The 19,430-nt window shown below is 31.4% G+C and overlaps 1 protein-coding gene and 1 long non-coding RNA gene across 2 annotated transcripts; one reads left to right on the forward strand and one right to left on the reverse strand.

Annotated features, from left to right (window-relative positions):
* Positions 1-3,927: 3,927 nt before the first annotated feature.
* On the reverse strand, positions 3,928-6,653 carry LOC149891496 (uncharacterized). Its single transcript, XR_016450154.1, has 2 exons — positions 6,515-6,653; positions 3,928-4,266 (listed from the first exon to the last, which is right to left on the reverse strand). It is a non-coding gene; the product is annotated as an uncharacterized LOC149891496 (long non-coding RNA).
* A 779-nt stretch (positions 6,654-7,432) lies between these two features.
* Positions 7,433-12,154, forward strand: LOC149891497 (uncharacterized). Its single transcript, XM_090079675.1, has 2 exons — positions 7,433-7,636; positions 8,614-12,154. The coding sequence occupies exon 2, from the start codon at positions 8,631-8,633 to the stop codon at positions 11,901-11,903; it is 3,273 nt and encodes a 1,090-aa protein (XP_089935801.1). The 5' UTR covers positions 7,433-7,636; positions 8,614-8,630; the 3' UTR covers positions 11,904-12,154.
* Positions 12,155-19,430: the final 7,276 nt, after the last annotated feature.

Here is a 19,430-nt window from a genome sequence, read left to right on the forward strand (position 1 = left end):
TTTTTTTTTTAATTCTCTCTATTTTATGCCTAATAATTTGTTTTATGTAACTTAGGGGATCTTTTTAAATGGGGGGTGAATATTGTAGTCTTGCGCATTTGTCAAATATCAAGTTACTTATATTTTATAAGGTGTTTAACTAATTAATTAGCTTACTTTGCATTTGTAACACTTTTGAGGGAAGAAAAAATTCTTTTATATGTTAAATTCTCATATGTTAAAAAGAAAAAAATTCTTATACATGTAAATCATTGTTTTACATCTTACTATTCTGGTAAATGGGCTTCATTAAAAATTTGATTACTCTTAATAAAAATAACTCTATTCTCCTGACCACCATTAAGGCAAAATCGGGGAAGGGAGGTCCTATATTTGTGTCAAAATATTTAGGAGAATTAAATTTCGAGTAACAAAAGGAATTTTTAGTAAATGGTAGCAAATTACCGTTTACTTAAAACTATTGAAACAAAGAGGCCATTATATAAAACTGTCTAGATTAGTGCCATATATAGTAATGGTCGAGTGGTCAGCTACTTTTAATAAATTTATTTAGTTGTGTGCATTTAACGTTATAAAGACAATTTCCTTTTTTAAAGAAACATGTATCAAAAAATTAATAACTCATGTATATATACAGATGGTTTAATTTTATCAATTTGAAGGATTTTTTCTAAAAGGGTATAGTTAAGGTTTCGCAACTTTAAATTGTGGAAATCAGCCACTATAAATTAAGTAACAGACCGACCATAACCCGTTTTACGGGTTGCTTTTTGCTAGTACAATTAAATATCTTAAGTATTACCCCAACAGGTTCTGTAAGTTTCTGTTCTAAAGGCTGGGGTAGCCGTGTTTCAGATAAACAGATTACAATACAGTCAGGTTTTCTCAACATGCTTGAAACTGGTGATCTTATTCTAGCAGACAGAGGCTTCCGAATTGAACTAGAAGTCGCAACAGGTGGTTCTATACATGGCACTTTTGCATTATGTTTTGGCAGCTTGAGGTTCATATACTTCAATGGGACTGGTTCAGTCTTAGTTCTTGATTTGTTTCAATTGCACACTTTACTTGTGCATGCTGTTTCCTCATTTAGTTCCAGTTGAACACAAGCTTGTAATTTGAACAATAGAGCAGCAAGATGGCTACAGGCTAATCCAAGTCCGGCCATACAGGAGAAATTACCGGTCAAAATCTAGCCCTTTTTATGCAGTGCAACCCAAACGCTGTAGTCCTCGTGTCTTTGTCCTCGCCGCTGACTTGGCAGAACCTATGAACAACCATAATTTAAAAATAATGTAAATATTCACAAAATAATTTCTTTAATACATTACCTTAGTTTTCAAGTAACAGTAGTCAGTGTTTTTGATTTTATGATAAAAAACATCATGAACATGCCCAGAAACAAAGAAGTTGTATGCTTCTAAAGACTTATATGCTCTTACATTCTCTCTGGTGAATCGACTAGGTGTGTCGATAAGGTAGAGTTGTATATCACCAAGTAATATATTAGGGAGCAGTGTCACATTGTTTTGCCAGTCATCAATTGATAATGGATCTGGCAAGACCGATCCTTATCCAAGAGTTAATTTTTCTTTGTATTTTACTTGCTCTTCATTGTTAAGAGTTAGAAAATATTTTGATTTATTCCACATAATAAATTTTTTTGAAGCTATTTAATATATATATATATAAAATTTATTATAGTATAATAAATTATTATACTAAATAATATATAAAATATACTAAATTTAAATTTTATATTAGCAGAATGAAACTTTTGTTATGCGGTTGTTTATGTTTATTTTCTATACTGCCGAAACCGCGTGGGACTGGGGAAAAAAAACAAAATGCGTCATCACGCAACCCGTCTATCGTTGAAACTTAAGACGTTATTTAATCTTAAGTACCACAAAAACATTCGTTTAATCAAGGACGTATTAATAGATGGACGTTCAACGCATTGTTTCATAAAAAAGATATGCGTGTTACGGTATTGTTTAGATAACAAAAGCGAAACAATAGGTGATAATTGCGAAACCGGGGAGTATTTTTATTTTTTTCGACGTCGGAAAAAGATATATAAAATGAGTATGACTTTGCTATTAATCAAGAAAAGTATTCTCTTTTACTTGAAAATATTGATAACGAAATTGAAATAGTTGTGGATGATTTTATTGAGATAGATCTTGAAGAGTTAGCGGGCTTGTTATCAGAGGATTTTGAATTAGAGCTCATACCACCAGCAATTCCTACAGAGAAGCTGATTGAAGAAGAAGACACTTCACCGAGTGAAGTTCGATGATAATTTCAATTTTGATACATTTAAATAAAACGCCACGAAAACGCTACCAGTAGAAACACGATCGACAATATTTACATTGTGGCAAGAATATATTCCATGGGATAAATTGCAAAAAAATTAAGTTTTCTACTTTTAAGGTCAATCTAGATTTTATCAATCTAGAAGGAAAAAGTTCCAAACACAAATAAAGACTATAACTTTGCTTTTTTAATAGGTATAGAAATCATAAAAATGCAAAATAATAAAAATATAATAAGCATACATAACATTTTTTGAATTTTATAAAATAGAGCTAATTTAAAGAATTTAAGGATTTTAGATTTTAATTTCAATGTTAAAAGAATTTTTATGAAAAAGATATTTATATTTATATTCTACAATTAAATAACAAAACTAATTTTGAAAGAGGCAAAAATAGATTACTCAGTTATTTGGTATCACAGGCGATGACATGTTCTCTAGTGAATCCCCAGATGTGTCCACAGAATTGTCACTTTCTAAATATGTCTCGCTATGCTCACTTTCTAGTAAATTTAACAATTCAGGATTCATTTTAATATGCTTAGTTTTCGAGTATGCTCTCAAACTTATTATAATTGGATCTGAAGCAATTAGTAGTCTGTTTGATAAGTCCGTATATGTATCCATTCGTGATGTTTTCTTCGTAAAACGTTCCCTGAACTGTCTTTTGGGTTTGTTTCTAGCCTCTTGGGCTTCTTCAGAATATTTTCCGATTGGAAGAACGGACGTTTCGAAATAAAACTTTATTATGGGTAACAGGCATAGGATAACATCCGTATTGTTCAATATACAGCTCCCGGGTCTCTTGCGTAGATTTTGAATTTATCCTAATTGATTTTGTGATCCGAGTTTATGGATTCTGGAATAACTCCTATGCGCTTTAATAATTCTAAGCGCACCTCTGTTATCTCAGTCGACTTCGCAGCATTTCTTAAAATTTTACGAGAACAGTTTTCATTATTTGTATTAAGAATTTGCTGTTTGGGTGCATCAATTAAAAAATCCAAATTACGTCTAAACTTTTCCCGGACTTCTTTTTTTTTTTCATCCCGCATTTTCTTTATTTTTATTTCCACTTGCTTGCCATGTTTTACTTTCTAAACGGTATTAAATTTAAAGAACGCATTCAAAAATTCTAATCGAGGGACAAAGACGTGATAAACCTAAGGAAAGATATTATTTGTTTATTTCTTTTCTTTTGGCTTCCTTAACTTTGTGGTAAGAGGGATAAAGATTGAAATTTAAGCTTCCAACTAGCACACGAATTCTTTGGTACTGTTGAGTGGAGAGATTAGCATCCACTACCAATACGAGCACTTGTTCCGCCGACAATAATGCTGGTTGCTTTAGCAATTATTCGCGTGTCTTTTTTAAACTTGTACCTTGATTCGGAGGTGCAACCAAAAGTTCTTTAACAATGGAAGCTGAATCTCTTTTTCCTTGTTTCCAAAACTTTATTTCCGTGGTCATACTTAGCTCTTGGCCACTTGGACTCCATGAGATGTTGTAACTTGTACTTTTAAGCTTTAGGACCACAAAAAAGATTTTTTTAAAAACCTTTTTTGTGGTCCTAAATTATAGATTATAGAAAATATGGAAATGGATTATAGATAGCTAAAAGATTTTTTTAATGCCATTCTGCTGAGAAGTACAAGGTACATTTTGAAGTATGGGATCAATAAATATATTGCTTTTATTTATCCAAGAAAAATAGATGTCCAGGAAGCGTTGCCGATGTCTTCCTATTTCTGTCCATGTCATCTTAAATGTTTGATAAAAACTTCTAATTTTTTTATACACTTTAAAGCAGCTTCAGACTTTCCAACAACTCCTATTTCTTCAAGAACATATCCCATCAATCTATCGAACTTCGAAATTTTCGGGGTTAGTATCCTAGTATCCATATATCAAAAAGAGCCATCCGGGAAATCGAAGGAGTCATTCTAAAAAATAGAATAAACAAAATTAGTTCGCAAATATTCGCAGAATGCTTTTTCTGGTTTAACAACTCCAAGGAATGAGGTTTAATTTGCATACAATCATAATAATATTCGGTAATATTTCATGTTAAAAGTTATAAAGACATTCTAAATAACTTTATGATTTGACAAAAAATTATTCACTTTATAAAAGAATTCTAAAAGAGATTTTCATTAAAAGCTGAAAACATTAACGGTAAGAGACGATTATAACAATCCTCATTTCAAAATAAAATAACTCAAAATAAAGTTCCAAAAGCGATATATTTACAGTAACTAAAAGTATTGAATTATTGTTGTCATAGCTGTTCTACGACTTTAAAAATTGGCGCATGCTCAGAAGAATTAATTAGCAGCTTTATCGAATTACAAAAAAAATCTGGTTTTAAATACTATGGACTACCTGCTATCGAAATGTAAAACTAATAAACACTTTGAAATAAGTTGAAAAAATGAATTTTTTCCCTCGAGATTGTTAAAATGATACACTGTGGGGCGGCGAGGGCCCCTACCAAAAACCTGAACCAAGGAATATTTTTTCAAAGTTTGTTAAATATTAAAAAAAAAATACAACAGAAAGCTATTGAGTATTCCTTTTTTTTCTTGAGATTGTAACCCTTTCTGTTGGCAAAAGTATTGCTGAAAATTAAAAACTCACAGCTACCTAAATTTGAGAGTTTATGTTTCAAATTTGAAAGTTTATGTTTCAAATTTGTAATAACGGGTGATGACAAAAACATGAGACTGCGTTTAAAAGGGTATAACTCCTTTATTTTAAATGATTCTTTTAAAATTAAAAATGTATTACGAAGAAGATTTTTCGAGCATTCAAAACATATATTTAATTATCTTCTATTAATCCATTTCTACGAATATTATCGATTCGACCATTTGCGGATCCCATAAGGCGCTGTATGGCAGAAAAGTCGATCTTATTCAAACAATACTTTATTCAATTGCAAAGTTGATCAATATTTTCTGCTTGCCAGTTGTTCTTGTATACTTCTCCTTTCAATTGAAACCCAAAGTCCTCAATAGGCCTGCATTCAGGTACGTTGGGAGAGTTGTCTTCCTTTTCAACAAAGTTGATGTTATTTTGTCTGAAATACTCCACTACAGTTTTTGCGTAGTGTGATGTTGCTAGGTCAGGCCAGAATATATAATTGTCATCTAGATGATTTGCTTTGATGAAAGGAACTTGTCTTTTTTTGATGCACTCGCTCAGGTGTAATTCTTGCTTGATTGATTGCTTAGAAGGTACAAAAAAAGGTATAGAAATACCTTTAGCCGAAACGCTAATCCAGACCAACACTTTTTGCTCATATTTTTCAACTGGATCATATTTTACGCTTGGCGGTGTCAAAGCAGTGTTACTTGAGTAGAAATTTTGGTTTCCGTTAATGGTGCTATGCTTTAAAGTGAAATAAGATTCATCATCAATTATCCAATCGTGATTTTTATTTTTCGTATAATCGACTGCATCTGGATCTTATTTTGCGCTTTTGTGTATCTGTTCTTAATGAAATCTTTGTTTTTCTGTGTGTTTCTTCAATGTTTTGCATATAAAGGACTGATTGCGCACAAAATTTCTAGCTGCTTGTCATTGTGAGACGCCATCCTTGTGGTCAAACATGGTCTTCAGCTTGATAATGTTCTTTTTCGTCATTTTTTTGCGACTCGACCACTTCCTTTAACTCTTTGAGTTCCGATTCCATTTTCTGCGCGTTCAATTATACGGTATATGGTTGCTTTTGGTATTTTTTCTGCTTTAAAATGACAATAAGTGTAATATTTACCATTTTGCTTATTGTCCATGTAAAATCCATACAGACGTTCACGGAGAAGCTTTTGCTTAGATTTATTTAGTTTCATTTTAAATCGCTGAATTTTGATTACTTTTTTTTTTTATTTAAAACTAGAATAAATTTGCAATAAAATACATACAATATATATACAGCTAATGGTATTAGTACATACATTGAACGCAGTCTCATTTTTTTGTCATCACCCGTTATAGTAAGTTAATTTTAAGTTAAATGGGAGAGTCGCAAAACTTTTTCCAGCTCATCATGGGACAAATCACTTTCAAGTTTGTTTTTCAAGTTTTCACGTTCAAGCTGCAAGTAGAGGCTGGCATGAAATCCGCTAAGATTTGACCTGAGGCCAGAAGTATTGGATTGTTTGGTAGTAATAGCCGCAGTGCAGTGCTTACATTTAGCCTTGGAAATCTTTTGACAATCAACAACTGTGTCCTGTTGTTCGAAGTTGTTGTTCGAAGAACTTTCAAATAGCTGATCTTGGTCTGAGCATCTTGGAAAACTCGTCCAAACTTGTTTCCATCTAAATTTAAAGAAAATATTCTTTTATTCACTTGAAAAAAAACATATTTTTCAGGAGCTTAAAAAAACACGTCGAATAATTTTGTAAAGTCACTGGTAACAAGCTTTTTCCCAGAAAGTAACAAAGTACAAAAAGAAAGTACAAATATCGTATAAAATCCGAAACTATTCGTGATTAAGCATTTTTACGTAAATCTTACATATTTCTCATACATTTTAGAGAAATTAAAAGTCAATTCTTATCTTTTAAACAGGAAATCCTTTGAAAAATTCTTTTGTTTTAAAAATTTTGACTTCGTTGATTTTTTTTTTGTTAATTGTCAAAATTCAAAACAAATTAGTGAGTTAATACTCACGTAATATTAGAGATGCGCAATTAGAGATTAAGCAAAATCAAATGTTTTTTTTTTTTCTTATTTTTTTGCAAATTGTTTTATTCTCTACATTTCTTGAAATGTCTCGAAATGTCTCGCAATCTCTCAAAATGAATCGATATCTCGGATTCATTTCGAGAACAAAACCCGCCTTGTCTCGAAACTAGTTTCGAGACTTATTTTTTCCGAAAAGTTATCGAAACATTACTTCGATATTAACATCGTTATCGAAACGATTTCTCAATTAGTTTCGAGAATGAGTTTCAAGAATGCATGTTTTAACATTTCCCTTATAACTAACGGGGACAAAAGATTTAAAAAGAACGTTTCTCAACTTATGTGGAGGAGGGGCATAACATTGAGAAAGAGCGTTTCTCGGAATTTATGTCTTCAAGGAAAAATCGTACAAAGTGGAAACCCTTAAAAATATTATACATAATTTCAACTTTATATTTTTCAACTTTTAGTTAAACTAAGTGAACCTTTTAAACGTTATAAGTTGAAGCGTTCGCTTTATTCACAATTGTTTTTTAAAAAAGTATTTTTTGTCTACCTCACAAGATGCACTTATTTATTTTGAATTGGATATTTCTCGTTTTGACAGTCAGGCAAAAACTTAGTGTAAGTATCACACATCAAAATTTTCAGAATACACAACTAAAGTTCGCAACAAAGAGTTAATGTTTAGTATACTTTGTATTAGAACAATATGTCCAAGTGTAACCGTTTCTTTTTGTTCCTCTTTTTTAGTGCTAATTTTGCTACATAAAATAATTTCATAGAGATGTAATGTGTTTATGATTAATAATGTAAAATACTTATCATACAGTTTGTGTAAATACTTATCATACAGTTTGTGTAAATATGTTAGTCTTCTCTAAAAAGTTTAATTGACAAAAACAAAGTTCTAAGAAGTAATTCAGTATTGCTTTATACAATTCATTTAAAATCGAGTTTTTCTCAAAATCTATGTATACATTCATTTAAATTGAATTTTTCTCAAAATAACTGAAAAAAGATTTGCATGTTTTCAGGCTTAATGACTAGTTTACCTAATTCTCACCAAATGTTTTCAAACTGATTCTAACATGCTGAAACTTTAACTATCGTACTTTGAGTTCCCAGAAATCCAAGAAATGGTGTTTCCCAATAAAATATTGAAACCTAACCCTTCTATACTCTTAATTATAACCTCAAGACAAATGAAGAATAACTTAATAACTTTTTTATGCCTAGCTCATGTGCATTATGAAACATATAAAAAACACACTTACGTGTTAATTATTTACATTCAGACTAGTGTTTAACAAATCTTAATATAAAAGTTTTTAGGATAGTGTTTAAAAATTCTTAAAAAAATACGAAAATAAAAAACTAATAATGTGGTGAATGTATGCATGTATTTATTTATATATATGTATCCATATATTTCTATTACACTATGTATATTTTCTAAACTTGAATGAACATTAGAAATTTTAAAATTTTTAAGTTATAATTGAGAAAATGATTATTTTATACAAGATATTTGTGTTTATGTGTATAAACTCAAAATAATTGAATGTTTTTAAGTATATGTGTTATTATTTGTATTTAAGTTTACAAAAAGTGAAGAATGGTTGAAAAGTATTCAAACTTTTTATCACTTCAAATCATGGTAAGAGAGGCAACAAAGTTACTTAGACAAATCTTTTTACAAACATGGAAAGAACTACATAAAAAAGATTGGACAGACAATGTAGAAGCATCTAAGTATTTTAGAAATGGAGTGGGAAAGGAAATTCGAGATAGCTGTAAAAAGATCCAGCAAGTTTGTTTAGATTCTGGCAATTCTGATGAATGGGATATAACACTTTTAGGAACTGTGTTAACATCAAAGTTGTTTTCTCCAATATTGAAGAAGAAGTCTTACTTGCAACCAGTCAGTAAAGTATCATCAGTGCGAAATAAAATCAAGCATTTTGTAAATTTAGAAATACCTGATGAAAAGTTTGAAGAGCTTTCAAATGAATTAGTTTCAGCGATGGTAGCATTAGGTGCGTCAAGAGAGTATATTCTTAAATTAAAGGATAACAAAGCATTTCAAACTACAACCCATATCACACACCCAGACCAAAAAGCTCAATCAGTCAAAGAGTCTGCAAATGAGGAGTTTAAAAAGGAAAACTATGCAAGAGCCATTGAGATGTACACTTCTGCAATCGCTCTGCCTAATTTAACAAATGAAGAGCTGGGTATACTGTATCGTAATCGGTCGTTATCATATATGAAACTCTATGATGAAACAAAAGATGAAATTAATTTGTATAGAGCACTCATAGATGCAGAGAAAACATGTTGTCATCATCCAGTGTGGTTCAAAGGATATGCTCAGCTAGGGAAAATATATTGTCAAATGAACAAGTTTCAAAAAGCAGTGAAGTGCTATGAAAAAGCATTTGTATTTAGTTTCAATAGTGAGGAGATAAAAAATTCATTAGCTTTTGCGAAAGCTAAGCTTGGAGAACAACGGAGATATGACCATCTTAATCAAGTTCCTATTTCAACTGAAGAACATGAGGAACAGTTTTTTAAAAAAACTAAAAAATCTTTTTCTAATTTCAAAACTGAAAATTTTCCTTTTTCAGAAATGAAGAAAATGTTATATGAATTTGACCCTACGTTAAAACTAGTTTGGACTGGACACGAGTATCGAGATGGATCAAATACAGTCAAACAAGATTATGAAATGGCAGCAAAGTTTTACAGAGAAGCAGCACAAAGAAACAATGCAGAAGGTATGTACAACTTGGCTCTTTTGTTAAAAAAGGGATTAGGAGTTAAGAGAGACTTTAAAGCTGCAATTGCATTACTTGAAGAAGCTGCAAAGCAGAAACCTACTCGTAGTTTTTTTGGCCGGGAGATCAATAATATAGGTGTTTTTGAAGCTGAACATAGTTTGGGTTTAGCATACCAAGAAGGCACATATGTAGCTAAAAATGATGTGATCGCAGCTAAATGGTATCATTTAGCAGTTGAGCATGGCAGTGCTAATTCTGCTAATAACCTAGGTTTGTTTTATCTTCATGGCATTGGTGTTAAAAGAAACATTAAAGAAGCAGAAAGACTTTTTATCCTTGCTCATGAGAGAGGTGATATTAATGCTTCTGGAAGCCTTGTTGACCTATATATTCTTGAAGGAGATCCAGATAGAGCATTACTTTGGCATGAAAGATCTCTGCAAACTCCTAATTTTTCCCACAAAACAAAAGATGAAGGGATCAGGAAGAACATTCAAGATCTTAAAAACTTGAGATTCTCGTCTTCTAATTCTCAAAGCATTGAAATAGAAATGATCCTAAAGTACATGAACAATTTTAAGAATTCTTTTGAAGTTCCCTCTGCAATACATCATAAACGTTTTGACTTTAATCTAGAAGAGCTTTTATGGCAGTCTAAGAGTGGTTCAATAACTGCCAACAATATGCTTAAAGCTCTTGGACTGTTTCATGAAGCTCTATGCATGCTAACAATACAGAATTTCAATGTTAAAGACTTTCTAATCAAACTTGCATGTGCTTATTCAACCTGCCAGATTATTTGTCGGATGCCTCTTGACAAGTATGAAGAAGTGTCAAAAATAGTTAATTTGGTTATCCGAGAATGTCAGAAAAGTGAAATAGATTATAATGCTCGATTGTGTTTTGTCTACTTAAATCCTGGTGATCAAACGTTATTGATAAATTTTCTTAAGAGTTCTCTTTTAATATACCCAGATGACTGTGAATTTCTTGATCTATTGGGATGTAATTACGCATTTTTGAACCAGTTTGAGAATGCTTTAAAAGTGTTTGAGAAAGCTTGTTTGTTGCAGCCATCTAATTATGAATATATATACGATAATGCTGTTGTTTTACGATTGCTTAACAAGGATAATGCAAAACATTTTTATGAGAAGTTCATCTCTTTAGCACCTGTTGATCATCGAAAACTACCGGAGTCATATTATGCACTTGGTGTAATGTTGTGTGTGGCAGGTAGTGCGATGGAGAAACTCAACTCCACAGATTCTGCTGTTCATGGTAAGTTTTCTAGGTCAAAAAAGTTGATGAATTCACCTCTGATATCATTTTATTATCAGAAAGGTCTTGAAAGTGAAAAGCTGCAACTTTCTTGTTTTCTACCCTATGAGAGCAGCTCTAAAAAATTCTTAGAACATTTTTTGATGGTTTTAAACACTGAAAGTAAAGAAAGTCTTATGAAAAAAATTGAAGAAGTTAACAAAAAAGAATATGACGGGTTAATTGATTATAAAAGGAAAGAGCTATTTCTAAATCATCGCAAAGGGTTTGACATTATTGAATTGTATTCTTCAAGTGACATTGTTATAAATTTTAGTAGCAAACCAAATGAAAACCAAACCATGCCAACATCTCTTGTAGGTCTGAAACCAGTGTTATTTAAAGATATCGATTTCTCGAAAGATTACATTCTTACTGGACATGCCTTGACTGTCACAATAGTCGACATTCCAATAATTGGATTGTATCCATCAGTTCATTTTTTAGTTGAAGATGAGCAACGTTTTGTTGGAAAGTTATGCATTTACAACCTTTGTGAAGATTATCAATCAATCAAAGAGACATTTCCAGTCGGTTGCATTTTCACAATCATTGATCCTTATGCTAGGTTTCCTGCTGATGGAAAGCCAATGATAAGAGTTGACGATCCTAATACAGTTATCATGTCAGGAAAAAGAAAGTTAGATCTGTGTCTCTATTGTAGTAAAGAGCAGTCCAGATACACCTGTTCAAGATGCAAGGTTGCAAAATACTGTAATAAAGAATGTCAAATGAATGACTGGAAAATATTAAATCATAAAAGTGTTTGCAATTATCTTTTACATTAATAATCTTTTTTTTATTTGGAGTAATATGTATTTATACCTTATGAACTGTATATTTCGCGAAGGATAGTTTTTACGAGAACTTATGGGAATCTTTGTGAAAAGTTAAATATCCAAAACACAAAGTTTGCTGGTAACATGACCATATAGGTAGGGAAAGCATGCTATTGATTAAAGATAAAATTATGTATAGTAAGATGTAATGTAAAATCATGTATATCTGTATGTAAGACAGTAAAACCAATGTAAAATGTTCCTCTGTGTTCTTTTTTCGTTGATTCTTTGTTACTCAGCTCCTATCACATTTGTTGATCTCTATTAGAATGTGCCTTTTATTATGATAATGGTGTTTGTGCTTTTTTTTTGTACAAATATATTGTTCAGTAATATGAGGGTAAACTTACTAAGGGCCTGTTTATATGGAAAGCGGGCTGGCTCGGCAAGCGAGCCAGCCCGTTTGCCGACATCTCGACGTCATCAATATTTTAACTTAATTTTATTTTGCGTTTATATAAATAAACGAGCTGGCTCGGATAGCGATCCGGGCTAGTTCGTTTATTCATATAAACTCAAAATAAAATTAAGTTGAAATAAGGACGACGTCGAGATCTCGGTAAACGGACTGGCTCGTTTGCCGAGCTAGCGCGCTTTCCATATAAACAGGCCCTAAGTTGTTAAATATACAAAAAAAGGAATCAGGTTTTGTCTTTTTGTTAATTTTGTAGTGGTGTGTATTTAAGTAATAATAAAATACTTAAGATAGCCCTTTTAAATAAATCTTGAGTCGAAAAAGAAAAATTGTGTTTGCGAGTGACTTTAACTGTTGCGGCATTAGGAGAAGTGGTATTTACGGTGTTTGCTTTATTCCGCAGAAACGATAATATATTTGGTAATTAATTATTGAATTGACGCTTTGTAAAATCAGGACTGAGATCGACAAGAATATTTTATGATATGGTAAGGTAATTTGTAATGGCTAAAACAGTATGCAGTAGTTTAAAAATGTTCATGTGGATTTGGGTCCTGACTTTCCACGTATAAAAAAGAGACTTTCTCGCTCGGACATAACATAAATATATTTCTATCACATGCCCTTGATTCAAAAACTGCTACAGACAATTACTGATTATTTTCACAGATTACAGATTACTGAAGATCCATTAAAACATATAGTCGATTTTAATTGCATTTATTTATCTCAGCGTATCCGAAAATATATTTTCTAGCCCCCTGTACACCAACCTGTATGTTTCCTATGACTTAGGGAACATACAGGTGGGTGTACAGAGGAACATACAGGTGGGTGCTCATGTTCCCTAGTCACTTGTTTCCCATGCTTTTCTAATTTTTACGTAACTTATCTTCCGTAACCATCCTCGTAATCCATCTTTAATCAATGTTTTGACTTTTTATAATGGTTTCTTTGTTTTTTACATTTTTTGTTTTTACCGTTGACGTCTTTTTATTGGAGGTATAATTTTGCTTCTGCCGTTTTTTTCTATAAATTTAAGCTTTATTTTCAAAAACTGACAGTACATTTATAATTCAAAGTATTGTCCGTCACCTGCCACTACGTTTTTCCATCTATTCGGTATTAACAGAATCCTCTTTCAAAAGAACTCTTCATCCTTTGAATCAATCCAATTTTTCACTTCATCGTAAGAACCAAAATGCTGATCAGTTTGACCGTGCACCATTGATTGGTTAAGGTTAGAACCAGATGGAACAATATTAGGAGAGTACAGCAAGTGTGGTAGAACTTCCTTTTTTAGCGTTTCCAAGTACGTTTTTACTAGTTGCGTCACATAGGGGTAAGCATTTTCATGTAGCCAAATCATCTTGTTGTGTCTTTCCTCGTATTGCGGCCGTTTCCTTCAGTACCCGTCTCAAACGCATCAGTTGAGTTCGATATCGTACGCCTATAATGGTTTCACTCGGTTTTAGCAGCTCGCAGTACACTACCCGAGCTGGTCCTACCAAATACAGAGCATAATCTTGGAGCCGTGAATATTGGGTCTTGCTGTCAATGTGGAAGCATAGCCGGACAAACTCCATGAATTTCTGCGTTTGGGATAATTGTAGTGAAACCTTTTTTTGTCCCCAGTTAAAACACGGTACAGAACTCCCTTCCATCGTTGCCTTTGAAGCAGCTGTTCACAAGCAAACAAACGCCGTTCAGCATCCCTCTTCAACTCGTACGGCACTCAACTTTCTTGCTTCTGAACCATTCCCAGGGCTTTGAGGCGCTTGGAAATCGCTGGCTGAATCACATGCAATGATACCGTCAATTCTTCTTGGGTTTGGTGGAGTCTTCGTTGAGTAAAGTCGTCAATTCGTCATCTTCAAGCACCTTTTCCCTTCCACCGCCATGCCGGTCTTCGACGTTTAAATCATTGTTCTTGAAGCGTTGAAACCATTCATGAAAAGTTCTTTCAATAACAGCTGCATCACCATACGTATGCGAGAGCAATTGATGAGCCTTGGCCGCAGATTTTTTTAAATCGAATGCGTAAAGTAAAACTTCCCGCAAATGACGAGAATTCGGTTCGCAAACTGATACTTTAAAGCGATTAAAAATATATGAAGCGAGTACAAAATTACTTATGTTTAGAGGTGGTACTTTACACAGATATATGAAGTTGCAAAATGACACTTTCAACCCGACTATTTACCATGTATCTCTAACGACACCTATCGAAAAACGGCGGAAATAAAATTATACACCTAATATTTTCGTTCGTACGTAAAATATTACCGGTTGATTTTAGATGGTTAAATAGTTAGAGTGGCATCTTGTTTATACTTTTTTTTCTTGTTTATACTTTTTTGTGATATATCAGCATCATCAGCAGCACAAGTTTAAAAAAAATTTAGTAGCACAAGTTTAAATTAGAAAGAATTGTGAGGAATTAGTTTCCTCACAATTCTTTCTAACTTAAACTTACGCTACTAAATTTTTATATATATAATATATATATATATATATATATATATATATATATATATATATATATATATATATATATATATATATATATATATATATATATATATATATATATATATATCTAATATATATATATATATATATCTAATATATATATATATATATATATATATATATATATATATATATATATATATATATATATATATATATATATATTCTTTCTTCTTTAGACTCTTCTTCATAAGTGTGCAAGTTTTGTTTCCAATCATGCATTTAAACCTATTGTGGCTATAACTAAATGATTGGTTTCTGCTCTCAATCTTCTAGATAAAAATAATTAAAGTTTTGCATGAAATTAGTTTAAGCAGCCAAAGGACCACAAGGAAGCAGAGATAACACCTAGTGTTCAGATGATGATTTTGATTTTTGCATATTTTGTCAATATCTTATGCAGTAAGAACATTGTTATCACCAAAAAAAAGTTTTACTTTTAATAAAATAATACCAAATAATTATAATACCATTATTAATAATAATAATTATAATAATTATAAATATAATACCACTATTTGCAAATAATTTAAAAATGTTTTTCTGTCATATTTTTTTTTTTGTGAATGAAAATAGAATAAAAATATAAACAAAAATATTTTTATATTTTTGTTAGTTTTGTTTTTTGTTGTACTTTTCATTCCATGAATTTTTATTTCTTTTTTACTAAAAAATAGTTTTAATAAGGTAAACGATTATTTTATCAAGTTAATGAAATTGTTAAGAAGTCATAAGTTTTGTTTTAACGGTATAGAGATTCCCCTCCCCTAATTTTTCTAACAGTGTTTGATTGTTTTTAAATCACTAGGCAACAATCTTGAAATTTTTGGAATAATTACTTAGTTATTAACTTTTCAGAGCGTAAGATTTCCATTTTTATTCACGGTGCATAGAAATATGCTCTAAGGCCTTGCAACACATTCCCAGAAATTTTGTTTTTGATTACCATCAGAAAACATTTCCTCATTCAAAAAATGTAAACAACAACTTTTTTTAGTGGGGGCCTGGGGAGAAATCACATATTTTAGGGGAGTGCCCAGGAATTTTGTTGCTCAAGATAGGTAACTAAGAGGCATGGGGCATACTCAAACTTTTAGTATGTTGATACTGGTGTCGAATGAGGATGAATTGCAAAAAATTAGGGTAATTGGAGCTAAACCAACCCCCCCCCCCCGACCCCTAACTGCCCCCTTCCTAGAACTACGTCTCCTTTAATCGTAAAACTTTTTTTTTGTTCTATCATAAACTAGATCGAAATTCATCGACAGATTTCAAGTTTCATCAAAAAATCTTTTTTCGTTTAAGATTTATAACCATGTAAAGCTTAAAATTACCTCCAATTACCTCCTGAAACAACTTTAAATGGTCATAACTTTTAAACGAAAAATCTTTTTTTGATACAATTTGAAATCTGTCGATGATATTTGAGTTAGTTTAATATAAAACAAGCAAAAAGTTGAAAAGGGTTTTCAGGAACCATTTCCTAGAGAGGGTTATTAGGGGCGAGAAGGTTTTGCTACAATTATTTATTACAATTTGATTATGATTGATATTTTACATTTCGAAATCATACTAAAGGTTTGTTCATAGGAGGTTTAATACTTTACTTTTTACAAACTACATTTCTACAAATAGAAAGCTACTTTAAAAGTACTTGTAGTTGTAAGCAACAACCGCATTTTTTAGCGCCTCTATATAGTTTGGGTTGTGCTCTCAAACTTTTTTCATTCGCAAAAACTGATTGAATTCCTGATGAATAAATTTGATAGCTTGTTCTGTCCGGTAACCTAAGCCAATAGAATATATGAAGTACAAAAAAAATGCAAGTTTATTTAATATTCGTCTTAATTTATGCAAATTTTACAATTCAACTGTGGAAATAGAGTATTTAATTACTAAGATTGTTATTTATCTTTTATCAAGTTTAAAAGTTATTTATTATACCTTAATGAATGAAGTACCTTAATGTATTTGGCAGCGGAAACTCAAAGACTAGACTCCTGAAAAAACAGTTCAAAGCTGTCTATGTTTTTAAGCAATTTATTCCAAGAATTGCCTCTAAACAATGCTACCCTTGGTAGTACACTCTGAAGATGTTTATCTTAGACAGATATTGGTTAGCAAACTGTAACCACACTCCTTGTTTTCAAATAAACTTTTTTTCAATCTCTTTTAAAATTTTGTCTACAACACCTAATAGTATATCTAGACCAGGAATACTTACAAGTTCTGGTATTTTTTTGTTTTTCTCGCCTGTTAATAAAGAAGGATTAACAACATTTGTGTAATTTTTTTGCTTTTTTTATATTGTACCAACCGCTATCCATTGGTCATACAATCTACACAAATATTCTAAAGTAAAATGATCAGCTTTTTGAAAGTCAGGAGATGATTTCTTGCAATACGGACAAGGGTGTTTTGATGGTGCTGTTTGTTTACTAACCATTTGAAGCAAAGCCTTTAGATCTTCAGATACTGTGTAATCTAAGGATGAAATGTTTAACTTATCCAATATTAGCCGCAAATTATGGTATTTTTCGTTTAATGAAGGCAAAATGGCCAATATAATAGGGTTGTGAACGCTTGAATCTTTAAAATCTTTGCACGCATATCCATCAAACTTTCTTAGTTTCTCTGGAATTTTATCATTTTTTAACTCTGGTTTTAGGGTTATTGACAGTGAAACTTTAAGGGACCCCTGCCCTCCATCTACACCTAATTTGATATCAACATCATTTGTTCCTTGACTTCTGTGATGAAGTACCATTGCTACAAGCTCTTTAATGTCATTACAATACACAATAGGAGTATCTTTTTCTACCAACTATACATCCATAAAAAATCAAAATGAATAATACAAATTGCAATCTAGCTATCAAAATATATTTTTTTTGGTAATAGTTTACTTACCTCTTCGCTTTCATTTTATTCTAATAGCAATTGAATAATTTTCCAATCATTACGTTGTTCTCAATCAGTTTAATATTGAAAACAGATTCCGCACTTTTCCATTCTGCCTCACTTCTCAGAAATTTGCATCAAAAAAAGATTTTTCGTTTAAAAGTTATGACCATTTAAAGTTGTTTCAGGGAGTAATTGGAGGTAATTTTAAGCTTTACATGGTTATAAATCTTAAACGAAAAAAGATTTTTTGATGAAACTTAAAATCTGTCGATGAATTTTGATCTAGTTTATGATAGAACAAAAAAAAAGTTTTACGATTAAAGAAGATGTAGTTTTAGGAGTGGGCCAGTTAGGGGTCGGGGGGGGGGTTGGTTTAGCTCCTAAATTTTTACTAGTATCAACATACTAAAAGTTTGAGTATGCCCCATGCCTCTTAGTTACCTATCTTGAGCAACAAAATTCCTGGGCACTCCCCTAAAATATGTGATTTCTCCCCAGGCCCCCACTAAAAAAAGTTGTTGTTTACATTTTTTGAATGAGGAAATGTTTTCTGATGGTAATCAAAAACAAAATTTCTGGGGGTGTGTTGCAAGGCCTTAGAGCATATTTCTATGCACCGTGTATTGATTGAAGCAAAAATAGTAAAAAGTAAGCAATGGCGTATTGCTTTTCGGATTTTAACGAGAAATAACGAATTAAGTACAAAACTTCTATACCAAAAATTTAATTTATAATGAAATATATTTAGACATAAATTTATAAGATTCCGAAAAAATAATTGCGCTATCTTGCATACCTTATATTTTTTTGTTTCAACCATTCAAGATATTTTAAAAATTTCTGCGCAGATCGCATAAAGAGTTCTGAGCTATTAAACTTCAGAAAACTCAATTCATCTTAAAAGACTGATACAGAAGTTGATTATTATTCGTTAAAAATCGAAAAACGCGTAATAATATCTATTAAATAAGATAAACGTCCTAAAAGTTGGAATATCAGATTAATTATTTGGTTATTTTCTTAAAAAAAAAAAAAAACAGAGGGCTTTTTTGAATTAACATCCTCTTTTTTATTGCTTTTTATTGAAAGATTGTTGCCAAAAGTGAATAAATATAGTAGCCATTTTTAATTTTAATATACAAAAAATATTTTTAAAGTTCATGTCATTCCTTAGAGCTTTTCATAGGAAAAAACACAGCTCCATTTTTATTGCATATTAATCACGTTTATTCATTACAAAGCTTTTATTACATCACTTTTATTACGTCGCTTTTGTTAAGATTCAAATTCAAAATTTAAGAAGGAAAGATAAAGCAATGTTTTGTAGGTAAAAATTAAAAGTTAAAATTTATGAATTATAGCACTTTTCGTTGCTTGGTTATAATATTTAGTCATTTTAGACGATCTTTCTTTTGTATGCAAAAAAAGGAAGTGTGTGTGTGTGGGGTGGGGGGTGGGGGTGGGGGAGGGGCATAATGATGTACAAATACCTGTTCAGCCCTTTCTCATGCCAAGTTACAAAAAACATATTTGATGAATAAAACAAAAATGTAATTGCAAAATATGGCCTTCAATGAAATTTCCCAACCAAATTTTTGTTTTTTCAATTAATAAAACGCTCTCTG

This window comes from Hydra viridissima, unplaced genomic scaffold, assembly GCF_058129835.1.
Source record: "Hydra viridissima isolate aposymbiotic clone 2 unplaced genomic scaffold, HvirCarnegie_v1 scaffold_2, whole genome shotgun sequence".
NCBI classification, from domain to species: Eukaryota; Metazoa; Cnidaria; class Hydrozoa; order Anthoathecata; family Hydridae; genus Hydra; species Hydra viridissima.

Coding starts and splice junctions, on each gene's coding strand:
- LOC149891497 (XM_090079675.1), top strand. CDS start 8,631: ATGGTTGAAAAGTATTCAAACTTTTTATCACTTCAAATCATGGTAAGA.